The following is a 15505-nucleotide window of genomic DNA, read 5'->3' on the forward strand; positions in this document are numbered from 1 at the left end:
ATGCAAATAAATAGATGGAAGCTTACACACATAGACACACACATACACACATAGTCACACATACAGACACTTACATAGGCACACACACAGACATAGATACACATACATACACACAGAAACACACACATATACACAGACTCACACACACATACACACATAGACACACACAAACACACAGAGACACATACAGATACAGACAGACACACACAGGTACATACATACATACAGAGACACACACAGAGAGATACACACAGACATATACACAAAAATACATACACAGAGACACACACAGAGACACACATATACACAGATAGACACAGACAGACAGACAGACAGACAGACAGAGACACACAGAGTACTACTGACATCACACATTAATGCAGGAAGGTCACCCAGCAACTATTTCTGGGACTCTGAGCTATTTAGGGGCAAACATAGCAAGTCACCTGACCTCACACACTAAGATGCTGGGTGAATTGCTAAGGCATAAAGTCATTGAGAATGCCAGTACATTCTCCACAGGCTTCTACTCTCTCCAGGCTAGTTTTTCTACCTTTAGCCTGTATGCTCTGTGACCAAGAGTGGGGACGTCTCCCCATTTGGCACATTATTACCTTGTGTCCTCATAGGCATGGTGTTTCTCCTGGCTTTTCTCCCTTCAGAGAATGAATGTCCAGTTTTCCTTAGGGGATCCCTGGGTCTGGCTCCCTCTGCTCCTCTCAGACAGCAAATCTCCACCCACTTGGAGGTCACTGTTGTCCCTTCTTGTATTTAGGGTGTGTCCATATTTCTGGACATCTACAGTGACTTACTTTCATTCTCTGAAAGAAAGCCCCTAAATTTCTTTCAGTTTACAATTTCCTAGCTTATGACTCTCTCACGTCACTTCTTGGAATATCTTTCTTTCAAAGAAACAGGAATTGGGAAAGCATGTCTGTGTGGTGTCTATATCACAGGGCCACCTCGCATAGAAGAGTGGGAGTTGGGAGCAGAAGTCTATGCTCAAGCTACTGAAGCTGTGACCTAAGCTGTGTCTCCAGAGGCATTTGATGATGTGAGGGAGACTTGTGACTCAAGGGAAAATCGCAAAGGCCTAACATAGACCTGTGGCCACACTGTTACCTGATTTTATTTGAACTTAAGCGTGAAAGATTATGGAAACAGATAGTTTTAAAAATATATTCTATCTATCTATCTATCTATCTATCTATCTATCTATCTATCTATCTATCTATCTATCTATCATGTGTATGCAGTAACTGTGGAGACCAGAAGACAACGTCAGATCTCCTGGAGTTGAAGTCAGAGGCCGCCGTGAGCTGCCTGATGTGGGTGCTGGTACTGAATCTGGCTGGTCTGGAACTCGCTGTGTAGACAAGGCTGGCCCAGAACTCACAGACATCTGCCCCTCTCTGCCAGGAGAGTGCAGAATAAAGGCTGGACACTACCATGTCCTGCCGTACCTTTTATCTTCGAAGTTAACATACAAAACAGTGTGTTTCATTTTTGGCATTTTTACACATGTCTCCTTACCCTTATTTCTATCCAGGCCAGCCTGGATCACTGAGTGACCCATTCTCAAGAAAATCAAACCAGACTAACAACAAAAATCAAAGAAAAACAAGAAAAAAAATCGTGAGGTCAGCAAACTAGTGGCCAGTGAGCCAGCACTGTTAGATCAGGAAGAAGTTTTGATATCACCCAGCTCGACACGGCCCCCTGATTTGTTTACATGTACTCCAAATAACCCTGCACTTTCTCTTGCCTTCCCAGGAAGGCAGTGCTGAATCCAACTGACTGGAATTTATCTTTTTATAAAATAACATTGAGTCTATTCTGATTCATGAAAAAATAACACATCACTCATGAGTTTCAGGCCAGATACCGTGACACATCCCTCTGTGCAACGTTCCTCGTGTCCGATTATCCTGTTTCTCATACAACCCAGTCACTTCACAGTGAGTAAACTGAGGCCTAGAGAACAGACAGAACCATAGTCAAGTGAGTGTGAGAGACGGGAGGCAGACCCGAGTCTCCTAACCCTAGATAGGGCTCTTTCTGAGAGCTTACTTCTATCTTGGTGGAGGGAGGCAAAGGAAAGGTTGGATGTAAAGTTACCTCATACCTCACATCCTCGGGACCACGGAGTTACATCATATTTCACACCCTCAGGACCACGGAGTTTTGCATATGCCAGTACATTCTCCAGGCCTTATGGTCCCTTGTTTGGCAGTGAGGGGATCAGGAGGATATCAGTGTAAGTCAAATTGTGTCCTTCAATGACATACTGAAGTCTTAGTCCCCGGGCTCCAAAATGTAAACTTATCTGGGAATAGGGTCTTTCCCAGAAATAACCAAATAGAAATGACATCTTTGGGTTGAATTCAGTATGAATGCATGTATGAACACACACACACACACACACACACACACACACACACACACACACACACACACACACACGGTAGAGGGAAGGGAAGGACTGATCAAGCACGGCCTAAGAGGGTGGAGGTGAGGCTTCTAGAATCCTAAAAGAGCAGAAGGATGCTCAGAAACCTACTAGGAACCAAAAGAATGCTGTGAGGGGATTCTCACCCACGGCCCTCAGTAACCTCGAGTTTGGAGCTCCAGGGTCCAGCACTGTGGGAGGAGGCACTCATACTGTCTCAGTCCCTCTTTTCATCAGCACTTTGGTCATGTGGTTACAGGGGCTTTGTCAATCAAAGGCAGGTGGGATGGAGCCCTCTAAGCTCTTCCCTGCAAAGTCTGCATGCACACTACCCTTCCTCAAAGCGCATGGTCCCACCCCACTGCTCTACTCTCTCTCTTGTTTGCCCTTGTGTGTTGTGTGGCTGCCAGTTTAGGTCCCAAATCCCTTTCCCCAGGCCCAGCTTCATCCCAGCTCTCGCCTCAACTTCAGAGAATGAGCCCAAGGTCAGGACGCTCAACTTCATTAAACCTCTCTTCCAGGGAGCGGATGTTATCTTCCAGGCCTTGCTGGAAAGTGTGGGATGGATTTTGTTGGACTCCCGTGAGCCAGGCAGCCACATGCTTTTGCTTACGTCCTTCTTGAGTAAGGTGAGGCTGGCTCTCTGACTCGGACTCTGTTGCCTGCCTTTGGATCCCTTTCCCCAGCTGGGCTGCCTTGTCTGGCCTCAGCGGGAGAGGATGCGCTTGGTCCTGATGAGACCTGATGTGCCAGGCTAGGCTGGTGGGGAGGAGGGAGGTCCCCTTCTCCTCAGAGAAGGGTTGGAGAGAATGGACATCAAGGGGGGACTGAGAGGAGGGAGGGGACTACAGGGAGAGCATGATCGGGACATAAAATAATGAAAAAGCTCTCAGGCACCCAAAGTGAGGTGGGAAGGACACATGGGGCAAATTTTAGTTAGACTATGACAGCCTTGGTGACAAGTACGCTTGGGAGCAAAACGTTTAGTCAGGAGGCTGGGGTACCAGATAGGCATAGGACAGAGTAGGAAGAGACCGGACTGTCTGGGTGGATTAATAGGCAGCCAATTAACAGGACACTGGATGGGATATGGGTATAGGGTGAAAAGAAAGTGCCCGGGGTTTTTCAAATGGGAGTGTTGTGAGGACTTGGTGTTGAGGGAAGGATTTGAGTCTGAGGTCTTAGGGCACTAACTGGAGCTGGGCTGTGGGAAGACCAGAAAGGAAAAAGTCTTCACAAAATAACTCTCCCCCGACTCCCCACCTGGCACCCAGGACGACATCAGTTCACACCTGACTTATGATGGAGTCCCGTTTATTTTAGGATCATAAACAGTGGAACTAGGAGTGAGGGAAACAAGACACCAACCAGCTCCCCTGGAAAGGGCCAGATCCAGCGCAGGCAGGCTGTGTCTGTCCTGGTGACGAAGCTGAGCCAGCAGCCTACATCAGTGCCTTCTCCCAGGAGAAGTGGGGTGTGATGGAAACCTGAAGTCGACTTGGCTCGGGATCCCTCTGCATCAGGCGAAAAGGATCAGAGAGTTCACAGCACACTTAGCCAAGAGCACCCCACCTGCTGTCACCGAGGCTGGTAGGGTCACATTCTGGAAAGAAGCCAGTGTCCTTTGGTCATCACTAAGGCTCAGGGTATTCCAGAACCACCTGTGATCAGGTCTTCTGCCCAGCGAATGTCCACCTTCCAGGCCCAGTTGTCTCTCAAGTGCCTTTGAGGAGTGGACCGCCCGAGAGGCATTCAAGGTACTACACACTCCTCAGGATAGCCTGTGGAGTGACAGAAGCCCCAGAGCCCTATACATACTGCTTCTTGGATGCAGAGCTGTTGGGGCGGCTAGAGGACTTCTGGCCACCCTGGGGGGCTGCATTTACAAATGGGGGAGGTCTGGTAGAGGTCAGTCTCTCCTCGGTGGTCAAATTGGCCCAGTTTTGCTCAGTGGATGAGAGCCCATTGTAGGTGGGACACGGTGGGGACGAGGGTCCCTCGCCCATGGGGAGGTAGAAGAAAACCTGTTCAGGGTAAGGGTCTGAGGCACTGCCCTGAGCCGGGCGGGTGTCATGGTCCCTCCGTGCCTTTATCTCCCGGCTGACACAGCGGCACAACAGGTGCACCAGCTCCAGTAGGTTGAGCACCAAGGAGATGACCCCTACCACCAACATGAAAATGATGAAGATGGTCTTCTCGGTGGGTCGAGAGACGTAGCAGTCCACGACGTGGGGGCAGGGCGCACGCTGGCACACAAACACCGGCTCCATGGTCCAGCCGTAGAGACGCCACTGGCCATAGAGGAAGCCTGCCTCCAGCACACTCTTACACAGCACACTGATCACGTAGGTACCCATGAGCGCCCCTCGAATGCGAAGACGACCGTCCTCTGCCACCGAGATCTTGGCCATCTGATGTTCTATGGCTGCTAGTGCCCGCTCTACATGAGGGTCCTTGGATGGCAGTGCCCGAAGCTCTCCCTCTTTCTGCCGCAACCGTTCTTCCCGCCGAGACAGGTAAATGACGTGGCCCAGGTAGATCAGGGTGGGTGTGCTCACGAAGAGGAACTGCAGCACCCAGTATCGGATGTGGGAGATGGGGAAAGCCTGGTCATAGCACACATTGGTGCAGCCTGGCTGGGCTGTGTTACATTCGAAATCAGACTGCTCGTCGCCCCACACCGACTCACCAGCCAGGCCCAGGATGAGGATTCGGAAGATGAAGAGCACCGTTAACCAGATCTTGCCCACCACGGTCGAGTGCTCCTGGACCTGGTCTAGCAGCTTCTCCAGGAAGCCCCAGTCACCCATGTTTCCGGGGCCTCTCTCTGCAGGGAGACAGGGGTCAGAGAATCATCAGCAAGCAGGGGGGAGCACAATGCCTTTCTCAGCTCCTCCTAGACGTAGGCCCATGGGAGGTCTGCCAGTGCCTGTCTAGGGTCCCTGTCTAGTCACACGTTGTGCTCTCTTTCACAGGCCAGTGCCCCAGGGTGACCACAGCCCAAAGAAATCTGGATTGAATAGAGAGGTTCCTATGGAAACAGAACAGTTGAGGAACTTATCCAAGGTCACACAGTTGTGCCATGCCCTTCCTCCCTTTTGTTCGAGGCTGGCTACCCCAAGACAACAGGGGTGGGGAAGAGATGTCCTCTTCAGGTTATCAGGGGGTCCCTGTTCCCACCTCCCTCGCCTCATTTGAAATCTGAGGGCCTCATTTTAATCTTTGCACTTGCCTGTGGGGCTGGGGGTGAGGGACGATGGGGTGAGGGACGATGGGGGTGAGGGGCTTAGAAGCCCAAGGCATTTGGTCCACCTGCCTACAAAAGGGACCACCTGCGATTTTAGTGACTACACCTGGTCCTAGCCTAGCTCATGTCCCCTCCAAAGCTGCTGCAGCTACTCTAGACCCTTGAAAGGAATGGCCATGGCTGGGTGGAGGTCCCAACAGAACCTTTTATGGTGTGTGTGAAAATGTGGTGATGTGTGTGGGGGTGCTTTTCCTAGAATTAAAGCAGGTACTACCAGACCTCCATTCAAATATTGCTTTCTTCTCGCCACCTGGGAATTTGGATTAGTAATCTTCCGGCGTCTCAGTCTTTCCTTAAGGGTTCAGTGAAAAAGGAGGGAAGGGAGCTAAGCACAAGAGCCTGGCTAAAGGCAGGGTAGGTGAGCACCGCTGATGACTTCAGTTGTGTCTGGCGCCCCAGGGCAAGCAAGCCTCAGCAACCCCCGCATTGGAGTGAACGTTTTTTTCCCGGCTCCCCGAACTCACCGCCTGCTTGCCCGGCTGGCCCAGGTAGAGGGGACGACCGTGGCCGAAGCTGCGCCTGCGGGAATCCTGCAGGACCGCGCCTCCCGCAGGACGCCTTAAATAGCGCGCAGCTGCGGGTTTAGGGCAGGAAACGCCAGCCAGAGGGCTCTGGGGAGCAGGGAGGCGGAGACTGGGAGGGCCAGACTCCCAGGACCCGCCCAGATTGTGCTTCTTAGGTTGCGGGAGATGGAAGCCTTGAGTCTCTGACCCCTCCGGAATCCCAGATTGCACCCCTCCAGGTCCAGTGCCCTCCCTATATCGGCAACAGGATTTGAAAACGTTTTTTGTTTTTTTCTTTTTCTTTTTTTTAGCGAGAGCTGACAGATCTGGCACCTGGTCTGGAGGCTGTGAAGAGTGAGTGGGGTAAGAAGCGAGACTGTGTGCCCAGTTTATTAGGACACGGGACCCACATTGGAGAGGGGTGAGACTTCTCCCTTCCTAGAATCCGGTGGATCTAGGGGTTTCTACTTCACCAATCCTGGACCGGCTATCCCATCAGACGTCACTTAGGAACTCCCTAGAGTCCGCTGATCTGAGAATGGGAGAGGAGGGAAGCTCCTATCCTTAGCTTGGACTCCAGCCGGGGCCTCTAAAAGAGAGGAGAGATCTTCCGAGGGAATTTGGAGGCTGGCAGAGCCCTGTCATTCATTCAGGCTTCACTGTGAAGGAAGAGCCTGAGATTGAGGACCAGCCTGCAGCTAGAAAAGCTGCAATAAACCTGGTTTCCTACCCTCCTCCTTACTAGGTGCAAAAGCTGAGCAGGGTAAGCCCGTGGGTAGGTAGCTGTAAAAGTGTAAATGTGTGGGGTCCCTTGTGGTAGAACCAGGGCATTACGGGGTATAGTTAGGGGCTGAGAAAGCCAGGCGGTGCAGAACAGCACCATTACCTTGGAGCTGCCAGGTTTGGTGCTGGTACCGGTGCCGGTGCCGGTGCTGGTGAAAACACCCAGAAGAGGCTTGGATACTCAGCCATCAGGCTTGTCAGAGCCTTCTGTTGCCTCCTCTGCCCTTACCCTACCGAATAGGGAGAGAAAGATACCTGCTGTGCAGGGCCAGCCAAAGCACCCAGTGTGCTTGCTGTACTGGTCCTAAAGGTTTGAGTAAGTACCTGAAGTCAATGAGATGTAAACCCTGTTGCCATAGGTGGAGCAAGAGTTTCAGGCCAACCAGGGATGCATGGTGGGAACCTGTAAAACAAACGACCCCACAAAACACAAATACACGGGCATGGTGGTATAGGCAGCCTGTAATCCTAGTTATCTGGGAGGCTGCAGCAGAGGGATTAACACTATCAATATTAATATATTAATTATGTCAATATATTAACTATATCAATGCTGTGGGGCTGGGGATGTAGCTCAATTGGTAGAGTACTTGCCCAGGACTCATAGAGCATTAGGTTCTAACCTCAATATATAAATCAGGTGTGGTGGCACACGGCTGGAACCTCGGGGGGAGGGGGAGGGGGAGGGGGAGAGGTGGCAAGAGGGTCAGAAGTTCAAGGCTATCTTCTCCATAGTGAGTTTGAGGTTAGTCTGGGATACATGAGACCTTGTCAGGGAGAGAGAGAGAGAGAGAGAGAGAGAGAGAGAGAGAGAGAGAGAGAGAGAGAGATATGGGGGGGGGGGTGTTGAAGGACCGTCAGCAATTTAGCATGACTCTTGTCTCAAAATGTTGAAAGGAAGAAATCTGATGGTGTAGTTCAGTAGTGGAACCCATGCCTAGCTCGTGCAGGCACCAGGTTTCCGTCTTTACTGTTGCTAGTATGACCAACCTACTGACCAAACAAAAACATCACAAAACCTGGCAGAAAGGACCTGCCCTGTTCCAGGAGAGGGCAAAAAAGCTAAGGGAGGTCGGGGCCTAGGATTGGCAGGGTCTAGGGCAGCTAAGGGTAAGGATGTGGCAGGTGGGAATTTGGCCTAAGGCTGGTGCAAATCTCACCAGGATTCCCTCCCTGCTCTCCCAGGGCCTCCTGGGATGGGGCAGCCTGTGGCTCAGACCGCAGACCAGCAGGGTTGCTGCCTGAGGACCAGGCTGAGCTGGCTTTCCCTTTCAGAACTAACTAACTCACTCACTCTCTCTCTCTCTCTCTCTCTCTCTCTCTCTCTCTCTCTCTCTCGGCCTAGCCAGGCTGAACAGAGCCTCCTGGAATTCCAATGGGGACAACTGCACCCACTTAGTTCTGACCCTTGAGGGCGTGGGAACAGTGTCTGCTCCAGTAGCCGCTCTGCTGAGCTGCTTTCGAGGTTGGGCCCAGATCCTTTTGAAGGTTTTGCTCCCATCAAGTTCCCAGGGAAGTGGGGGGTGGGGCAGGGAGCTCACTGAGGACTACGGGATGAAGTCACTGTTGCCCTAACCCATCACCAACCCCTTCCTTATGAACTTGGAGATCCGGTGTCATAGAGGAAAAAGGGGTAGGGGCCGACCAGTCGCAATCTTCAAAAGTCAACTATTCTGAGGAAAAATGGCCCTGAATCTTCACTCTGCATCCCCTTTCGTCCTGAGCTGTTCAGCCTGCCACCATCTCAGCGATCCCAGATGGTCTCCTAGGCCGTTGTTCCACTCAGCCTCCGTACTTTTTGTAGAAACCTTGCCATACGGTTGTCCTGTTTCAAACCCTGCTATGGCCCTTCCTGTCTTCAGGACAAGGCCTGAATTTTTTACTTTCCAGGCCTTGGCCACTGCCTGTGGCCTTAGCAGTCTGTCACAAGACCCATCCAGTTATTCTAATTATGTGGTGTCTGTGTGCATGTGCCTTTGTGCATGGTGTTGTCTTCTTGGAGCACCCTCACATGTGACACCTCCAGTCCCTCGGGTCTTTGCTGAGATGTCTTCTTTCCCAGAACTCCTTTTGCTGGCCTCCACTGGGTTAGATATGCCTCTGCCCTGCAATTCATTGTTTAAAGCTTTTTAGATGTAATAACATATGATATGTAAATATATATTTATAACTCATAATTTAATGTATAATTATAATATATGCATTATATAGGTATATATGTACACACACACACACACACACACACACACACACACTCATGGTTTGATAGCATAGACCAGTAGTCCAAGCATTCACGAGGATTGCCAGTCATGGGCTAACCTAGACTATACAAGATCTTGTCTCAATCAAAACATAGTTCTTGTGTCTGGAGCCAAATATGAGTGAACACATATTTAAGCTACCCCAAACATCATGTTTCAACATGGCAACAGCTTTATGAAGTTTTTTTTTTGTTTGTTTTTTGTTTGTTTTTTTAAATAACAGAACAGGGGTTGGGGATTTAGCTCAGTGGTAGAGTGCTTGCCTAGCAAGCTCGAGGCCCTGGGTTCGGTCCCCAGCTCCGAAAAAAAGAAAAAAAAAAGAAAAGAAATAACAGAACAAAGTGTTTTAAGAATTATGGACGGTAGAGGGGCTGAAGAGATGGCTCAGTGGAGGTCCTGAGTTCAATTCCTAGCAACTACATGGTGGCTCATAGCCATCTGTAATGGGATCTGATGCCCTCTTCTGGAGTGTCTGAAGACAGCGACAGTGTACTCATATAAATAAAATAAATAAAACTTTATAAGAAAAGGGCTGGAGAGCTAACTCAGTGGTTAAAAGCACAGATTGTTTTTCCAGAGGTCCTGAGTTCAATTCCCAACAACCACACGGTGGCTCACAACCCTCTGAAATGGGATCTGATGCCCTCTTCTGGTGCATTTGAAGACAGCGACAGTGCTCATATATGTAAGATAAATAACTAAATCTTTAAAAAAAAAAAGAAAAAAAAAGAATACATGGGTAAAAATATCATATACTGACTCTTGGCAAGCAGGAGGTCCCTACTGCCGGCCTCCAATGCGATTGGGATTCTCTTAGCCCTTGGGTTGATGGATGCTAGCAGTCTGTGTATTCCAATGCTATTACCTAACTGTCACAAGGACATTGGGTCAAATGCACAGTGGATGATCCATGGCTTTGGGGGTGGTTAAAGATAACCTAAGATAATTTGACTCCAACATTTCTGCTCTCCATAATTACAGTTCCAGTCAGTCAGCTTAGCAGAACCTTTAACACAGAGGCAGAGTGTGTATAGGAGGGCCTCATTTTACACACACACACACACACACACACACACACACACACACACCCCTGTCGCCACAAAACCTGCCGTCTCAACCAAGTTAACTTCAACATGTATCCAATATACTCTCGTTACTATGCAACAGATGTCCAGAACTTTGTATCTTGCCAGGTGGAAGTGGTATCATTGAACGCCTTCCTTTGTTTTTTTTTTTTTCTTCCCCTGCCCCATTACACTGGGGAGTCTTAAGGGCAGGCAAGCAGCACAAAGCAGGACTTCAAGTTACCTATTCAGCATAAGCTTACTGAGTCCTCTCTGAGGCTGTAACACCATTCAGACACAAGAGAACACAGCAAGAGAATCCTCCTGGATTTTACTGCATAGCAGTGGGAAGACAGAAAAGACAATACAACAAAAAACAAAACACCAAAAAAAAAAAAAGGAATTCATACATGGCGCATGCGGGGGGTGGGGGTGGGGGTGGGGGTGGGGTGGGGTGGGGCTGAGAGCACAGAACATCCAGTTTCAAGTTCTGATAGAAGGTGAGAGAAGGGCTGGAGAGATGGCTCAGCGGTTAAGAGCACTGACTGCTCTTCCAGAGGTCCTGAGTTCAAATCCCAGCAACCATATGGTGGCTCACAACCATCTGTAATGAGATCTGATGCCCACTTCTGGTGTGTCTGAGGACAGCTACAGTGTACTCATGTATAATAAATAAATCTTTAAAAAAAAAAAAAAAGGTGAGAGAAATTTGCACCAAGCAGTTGCCATGGATGCTGAGCCTGTAAGGAAGAAGGATGTCCCGTGGTTGCCTAGGCATTCCAGGTGCAGAGAGCCTGGGTTTCAAGTTCCCCAGGCAGGGGTGTGTCTTGGTGTTTCCTCCCTGAGGGGCAGTGAGGAGGTCCGTGTGGCTGGGACAGGTGATTGAAGCGAAGTTGAAGAAGGTGAAAGGTAAATTGTTGGGTGGGGCGGACACTGTCAGGCCCTGTCAGAGAGGACTTTAGACAGTTTGGGACAGAGGAACTCGTGGTCTCCCTTTTGGCTTTGCAGCATGTCCTCCACCAGGATGCGTTGGAATATAAACTATGCGGGTGACCCAGGCAGACACTGCCCACTTGAACTGCGGGGAGTCCCATCGGGTGGCAGGTCAGCTGGTAGCAAGGTCTGCTTCTGCTGTCCTAGGGTCATTCCCGGCAGTGAGTAACCAAGGGAGGAGAGGGCCTAACAATGTCTGCACAGCTCAGGGCCAGTCCATGCCAGGGTGCTCTGTGAGGGTTTTGGAGGCTCCACGGTTCCTCCCCTTCCCATCTGCAGCTGCTGCAATGCATCTGTTGCATTGGGGAATGCAACTGCCCAATGTTTCTGTGATTCTCAGTTCCTCTTCGGCCAACCTCCAGGGTCAGGAGTGGGAAGTGAGGGGGTGTCTTACCTACACCGCCAGGCTGCTGTCAACAGAATACCTGAGCCTCAGTGACTTAAACCAAAATGTTCCTTCCATGATGGTCTGGAAGCCAGAGATCCATCGTCATGCAGTAGGGCCAGGCTCTTGGCAAAGGACACCTGACATTTCACATGACAGAAAGATCCTTAAAAAAAAAAACAAAAAACCAAAAACCAAAACCAACCAAAAACCTTTCCTCTCCTCTACTCCTCTTTCCCTCCCTTCAGCTCCTCCCCTTCCTTCTCCTCCCTGCCCCCAACAGCCTTATGTGGACATGCTGGCTTCGAACTCCATATATAGCCAAGGATAGCCTTGGACTAGCTCCTCCTATTGAATACTAGCATTAAGGGTGTGTACCCTTATACTCACTTTGTGGGTGTGGGAGATTCAGCCCAAGGCTTCTTGTATGCAGGGCAAGCCTCTGCCGACTGAGGATTCTTCAACCCCTCCCACAGCCTTTTGTTTCTGTTTGTATTTTTGAGTCTCCTTGTGTAGACCAGACTGCTCTCAGACTGATGATCCTCCTAGCTCAGCCTCTCAAGTGCTGGGAGTTTAGGTGGGTGACATCGTGCTGAGTCCCACTCCACCATCTCTTTTTATAAGGGCACTAATCCCATTTGAAAGGGCTTTACCCTCATGACCCAAACATCTTCTGAAGGTCCACTACCTAATATACCGTCACACTGAGGGTAGGATTTCAATATATGTTTTGGGGGCCGGGAAGGGGTGGATAACACAAAGTCAGTCCACGTACAACACCGGGCTGTGTTCTAGAATGAGGACAAAAAGTCCCCTTGTTTGTCTGGGGCTGTAGGGTGTGGTGACCATGTGTAGTACACTCAGACTTGGAGACTACCGAGTGGCATTTTCAACTGTGGCCGGGCTGCAGGATGCCTGCTGTGACTCCTCAAGCCTCAGAGAAGGGAAGAGGTGCCCTCCAAAGGGACATGAGTGCCACCCGGTGGTGAGAGTGATGGTTGCTTTGAACTTAGTCGTGAGCTCAGCTACATGCAAACCTCTGATGGTTCAGTGTGCTGAGTGGCTCAGAACATCTCTGTCAAAGGCTCAGTGCATGGAGCTGTGCCAAAATCCAGTAGGTATCTTATCTATTCCATGCCTGGAAACACCAAGGTTGATTATCCAGCACCGAAAGTCATGCTGCCATAAAAATCACTTTGCCTGTGCCACCCATTACAGGACAGGCCACTGTGGACATTGCTTTGCCTGTGGTGCCCATTACGACTTTGATCATGTTGTCTTTGTTGATTCAAGGATGCCACCTGGCCCCCGCTACTTTCTACTTTGGGGGAATCAATGAAATCCATTGCATTTAATTCATGCTTCTGAGCAGTAGCGTCTCCAACCCTAAGGTCTGGCACAAGGAAAAGGGCAACAGAAAAGCTCTTCAAATGTGCTCGTACACCTCTTGCCATTTTGCATGCCTTAGGCTTAGTGAATGGCTTCTGCGCCTTTCCACTGTGGAGAATTAGGCTTTACATAGCACACCTGCTCCAGTATTGCAGTTTCCTGAAAGTCTCTTCATCAACAGCAAACCAGGGGAGAGCAGGCACCTTCAACTCCTTTTCAGTCGGCCATCTTTTTTTTTTTCTTTTTTCCAGTGGCCATTTCTCTCTCTCTCTCTCTCTCTCTCTCTCTCTCTCTCTCTCTCTCTCTCTCTCTCTCTCTTCTCTCTCTCTCTCTTTCTCAGAGCTGAGGACCATCTTTTAACAAGTGATTTACCTAGCCATTCAAACACCTTCCACATTAAGCCTAGAAACCTCACTCAGTGGGGCCATATTAATAAACTCAGCCTGATCCAGTTTTATGTTCCTTCCACCATTATCCCACAATCTACTCCTACATGTATTCTCCAGACTTCCGCTTGAACGAACTAGCAAACTCATCAAGCTCCTTAGTCGTGTACTGTCCCTCCTCACGAACCACACTCTCCCCTAAGAGATGGACTAAGCTTCAGTCTGGTTATAGGCCTAGAGGCAACTATTGGTGCGCTCCGAGGGGCACCAGCAGTGGCTTGCCTGGCATTTCCAGAGAAACTCACTGCTGCTTTAGCAGACAATGAAGGACTAATTTCCTCAGTCGAAGGCAGAATATACCCCAGGGTGTGGGTATATTCTTCTGCTGAGGGTTGAGAGTTCTCAGCCTTACTATGGTCCTCCCACACGTCTCCATCCCAAGTTACAGGACCCTATTCCTCACTGCCTAGCACTTCAGCACCTTCTGAGCCTGGGACTTGCATTGTCTTTGCAACTCAGCCAGTCTCACAATGAAGGTTTTGGCTTGATTTTCCAAAACCTGAACTCTGGAGAGAAGATCCTTGTCTAGGGCACAGTTAGAATCCTTTAGACATATTTGCATCTGGGGCCGGTCCCTTTTTGTCCCTGAGTTTATTATTCGCCACTGTATTCTGAGACGGTAGGAGCTGATTAATTTGATCAGGGAATCTCATTATTTTTCTTTTGTCAATTCATCCGGAGACACTAGGAGCAAACAACCTGTGCCATCACTCTCCTGTTCTTCCGCAAACCGCCAAAGGCGGTATAGACAGAGTCACGGAATCTGTTGCTTCTCATGATCGGCGAATCAGGATATTTAAGTGTACTCGTCTTCTTAAGTTTGTCAAATAGTTCACACCGTGGGCTTTCAGTACTCTCTGAGCTTCCAGAAAAGGCTTCCGTAACTGTAGGTGTTGGCAAATTGGAAAGTCTATTCCAGAAACTTTAAAAAAAAATCATTCTTATAAATTTCTGCTGCTCTGGAGTCATGTCTGGTACAAAATCTGAATTAGTCAGGGTTTTCTAAAAGAACAGAATTTGTAGAATGAATCTATTTTTTTTTTTTTTTACAAAGAAAGGGGATTTATTAGAATGGCTTACAGGTTGCAGCCCAGCTAATCCAACAATGGTTGTCTACCAACGGAAGGTCTAATAACCCAGAAGTTGTTCAGTCCACAAGGCTGGATGTCTCAGCTGGTCTTCAGTAGACACCTGTTATCCTGAAGAAGTAGGCGCTAATGCCAGCAAGTGAATGGACTTGCCGGTGAGAGCTGGAGGAAGCAAGCAAAGGATATTCCTCCCTTTGTGGACTTGGCTTTGAGAAATGTGACCAGGCCCAAGGGCTCAGTCCATACTGGAAGAATTGGTGATGTTTCCTGTGCTGTGACTTCTACGCCACCCTTTGTCAGGTATCTGGCACGAACTGGGAAGATGGCGGAGGGGTGAGGACTGAGGCTCCGTTGTGCTTGCCTAGTGTTTTAGTCACTGTTCTATTGCTGTGACAAACCACCATGACCAAGGCTACTTATAAGAGAAAGCATTTAGCTGGGAGCTTGCTTACAGTTTTAGTGACTCAATCCGTTATCATCGTATCGGGGAACATGGTGACAGGCAGGCAGGCACGAGCTGGAGTAGCAACTGAGAACTCCCATCTGATCTGAAAGTTGCTGGGTGTGGGCTTTAGAAACGTCAAAGCCCATTCTAGTGACACACCTCCTCCAACAAGGCCACACCTAACCCTTCCCAATCAGTCCACCATCTGGGAACCAAACATCCAAATATTTAAGCCTATAAGGGCTCTTCTCATTCAAACCACCACACCTAGCATGCACAAAGATCTCACGTTGATCCTCAGTGATTTCCTAAAACCAGGCACAATGGTGCACACCTGTAACCTCCACACTCAGGGAATAGAGGCAGGAGGGTTCAAAGCCCTCCTCAGCAAC

At 49.3% G+C, this 15505-nt stretch overlaps 1 protein-coding gene across 1 annotated transcript; it reads right to left on the reverse strand.

Annotated features, from left to right (window-relative positions):
- Window positions 1-3746: 3746 nt before the first annotated feature.
- Window positions 3747-6280, reverse strand: Gja4 (gap junction protein, alpha 4). Its single transcript, NM_021654.2, has 2 exons — window positions 6221-6280; window positions 3747-5276 (listed from the first exon to the last, which is right to left on the reverse strand). The coding sequence occupies exon 2, from the start codon at window positions 5257-5259 to the stop codon at window positions 4258-4260; it is 1002 nt and encodes a 333-aa protein (NP_067686.1). The 5' UTR covers window positions 5260-5276; window positions 6221-6280; the 3' UTR covers window positions 3747-4257.
- Window positions 6281-15505: the final 9225 nt, after the last annotated feature.

This window comes from Rattus norvegicus, chromosome 5 (genome assembly GCF_036323735.1).
Source record: "Rattus norvegicus strain BN/NHsdMcwi chromosome 5, GRCr8, whole genome shotgun sequence".
In the NCBI taxonomy this organism is placed as follows: domain Eukaryota; kingdom Metazoa; phylum Chordata; class Mammalia; order Rodentia; family Muridae; genus Rattus; species Rattus norvegicus.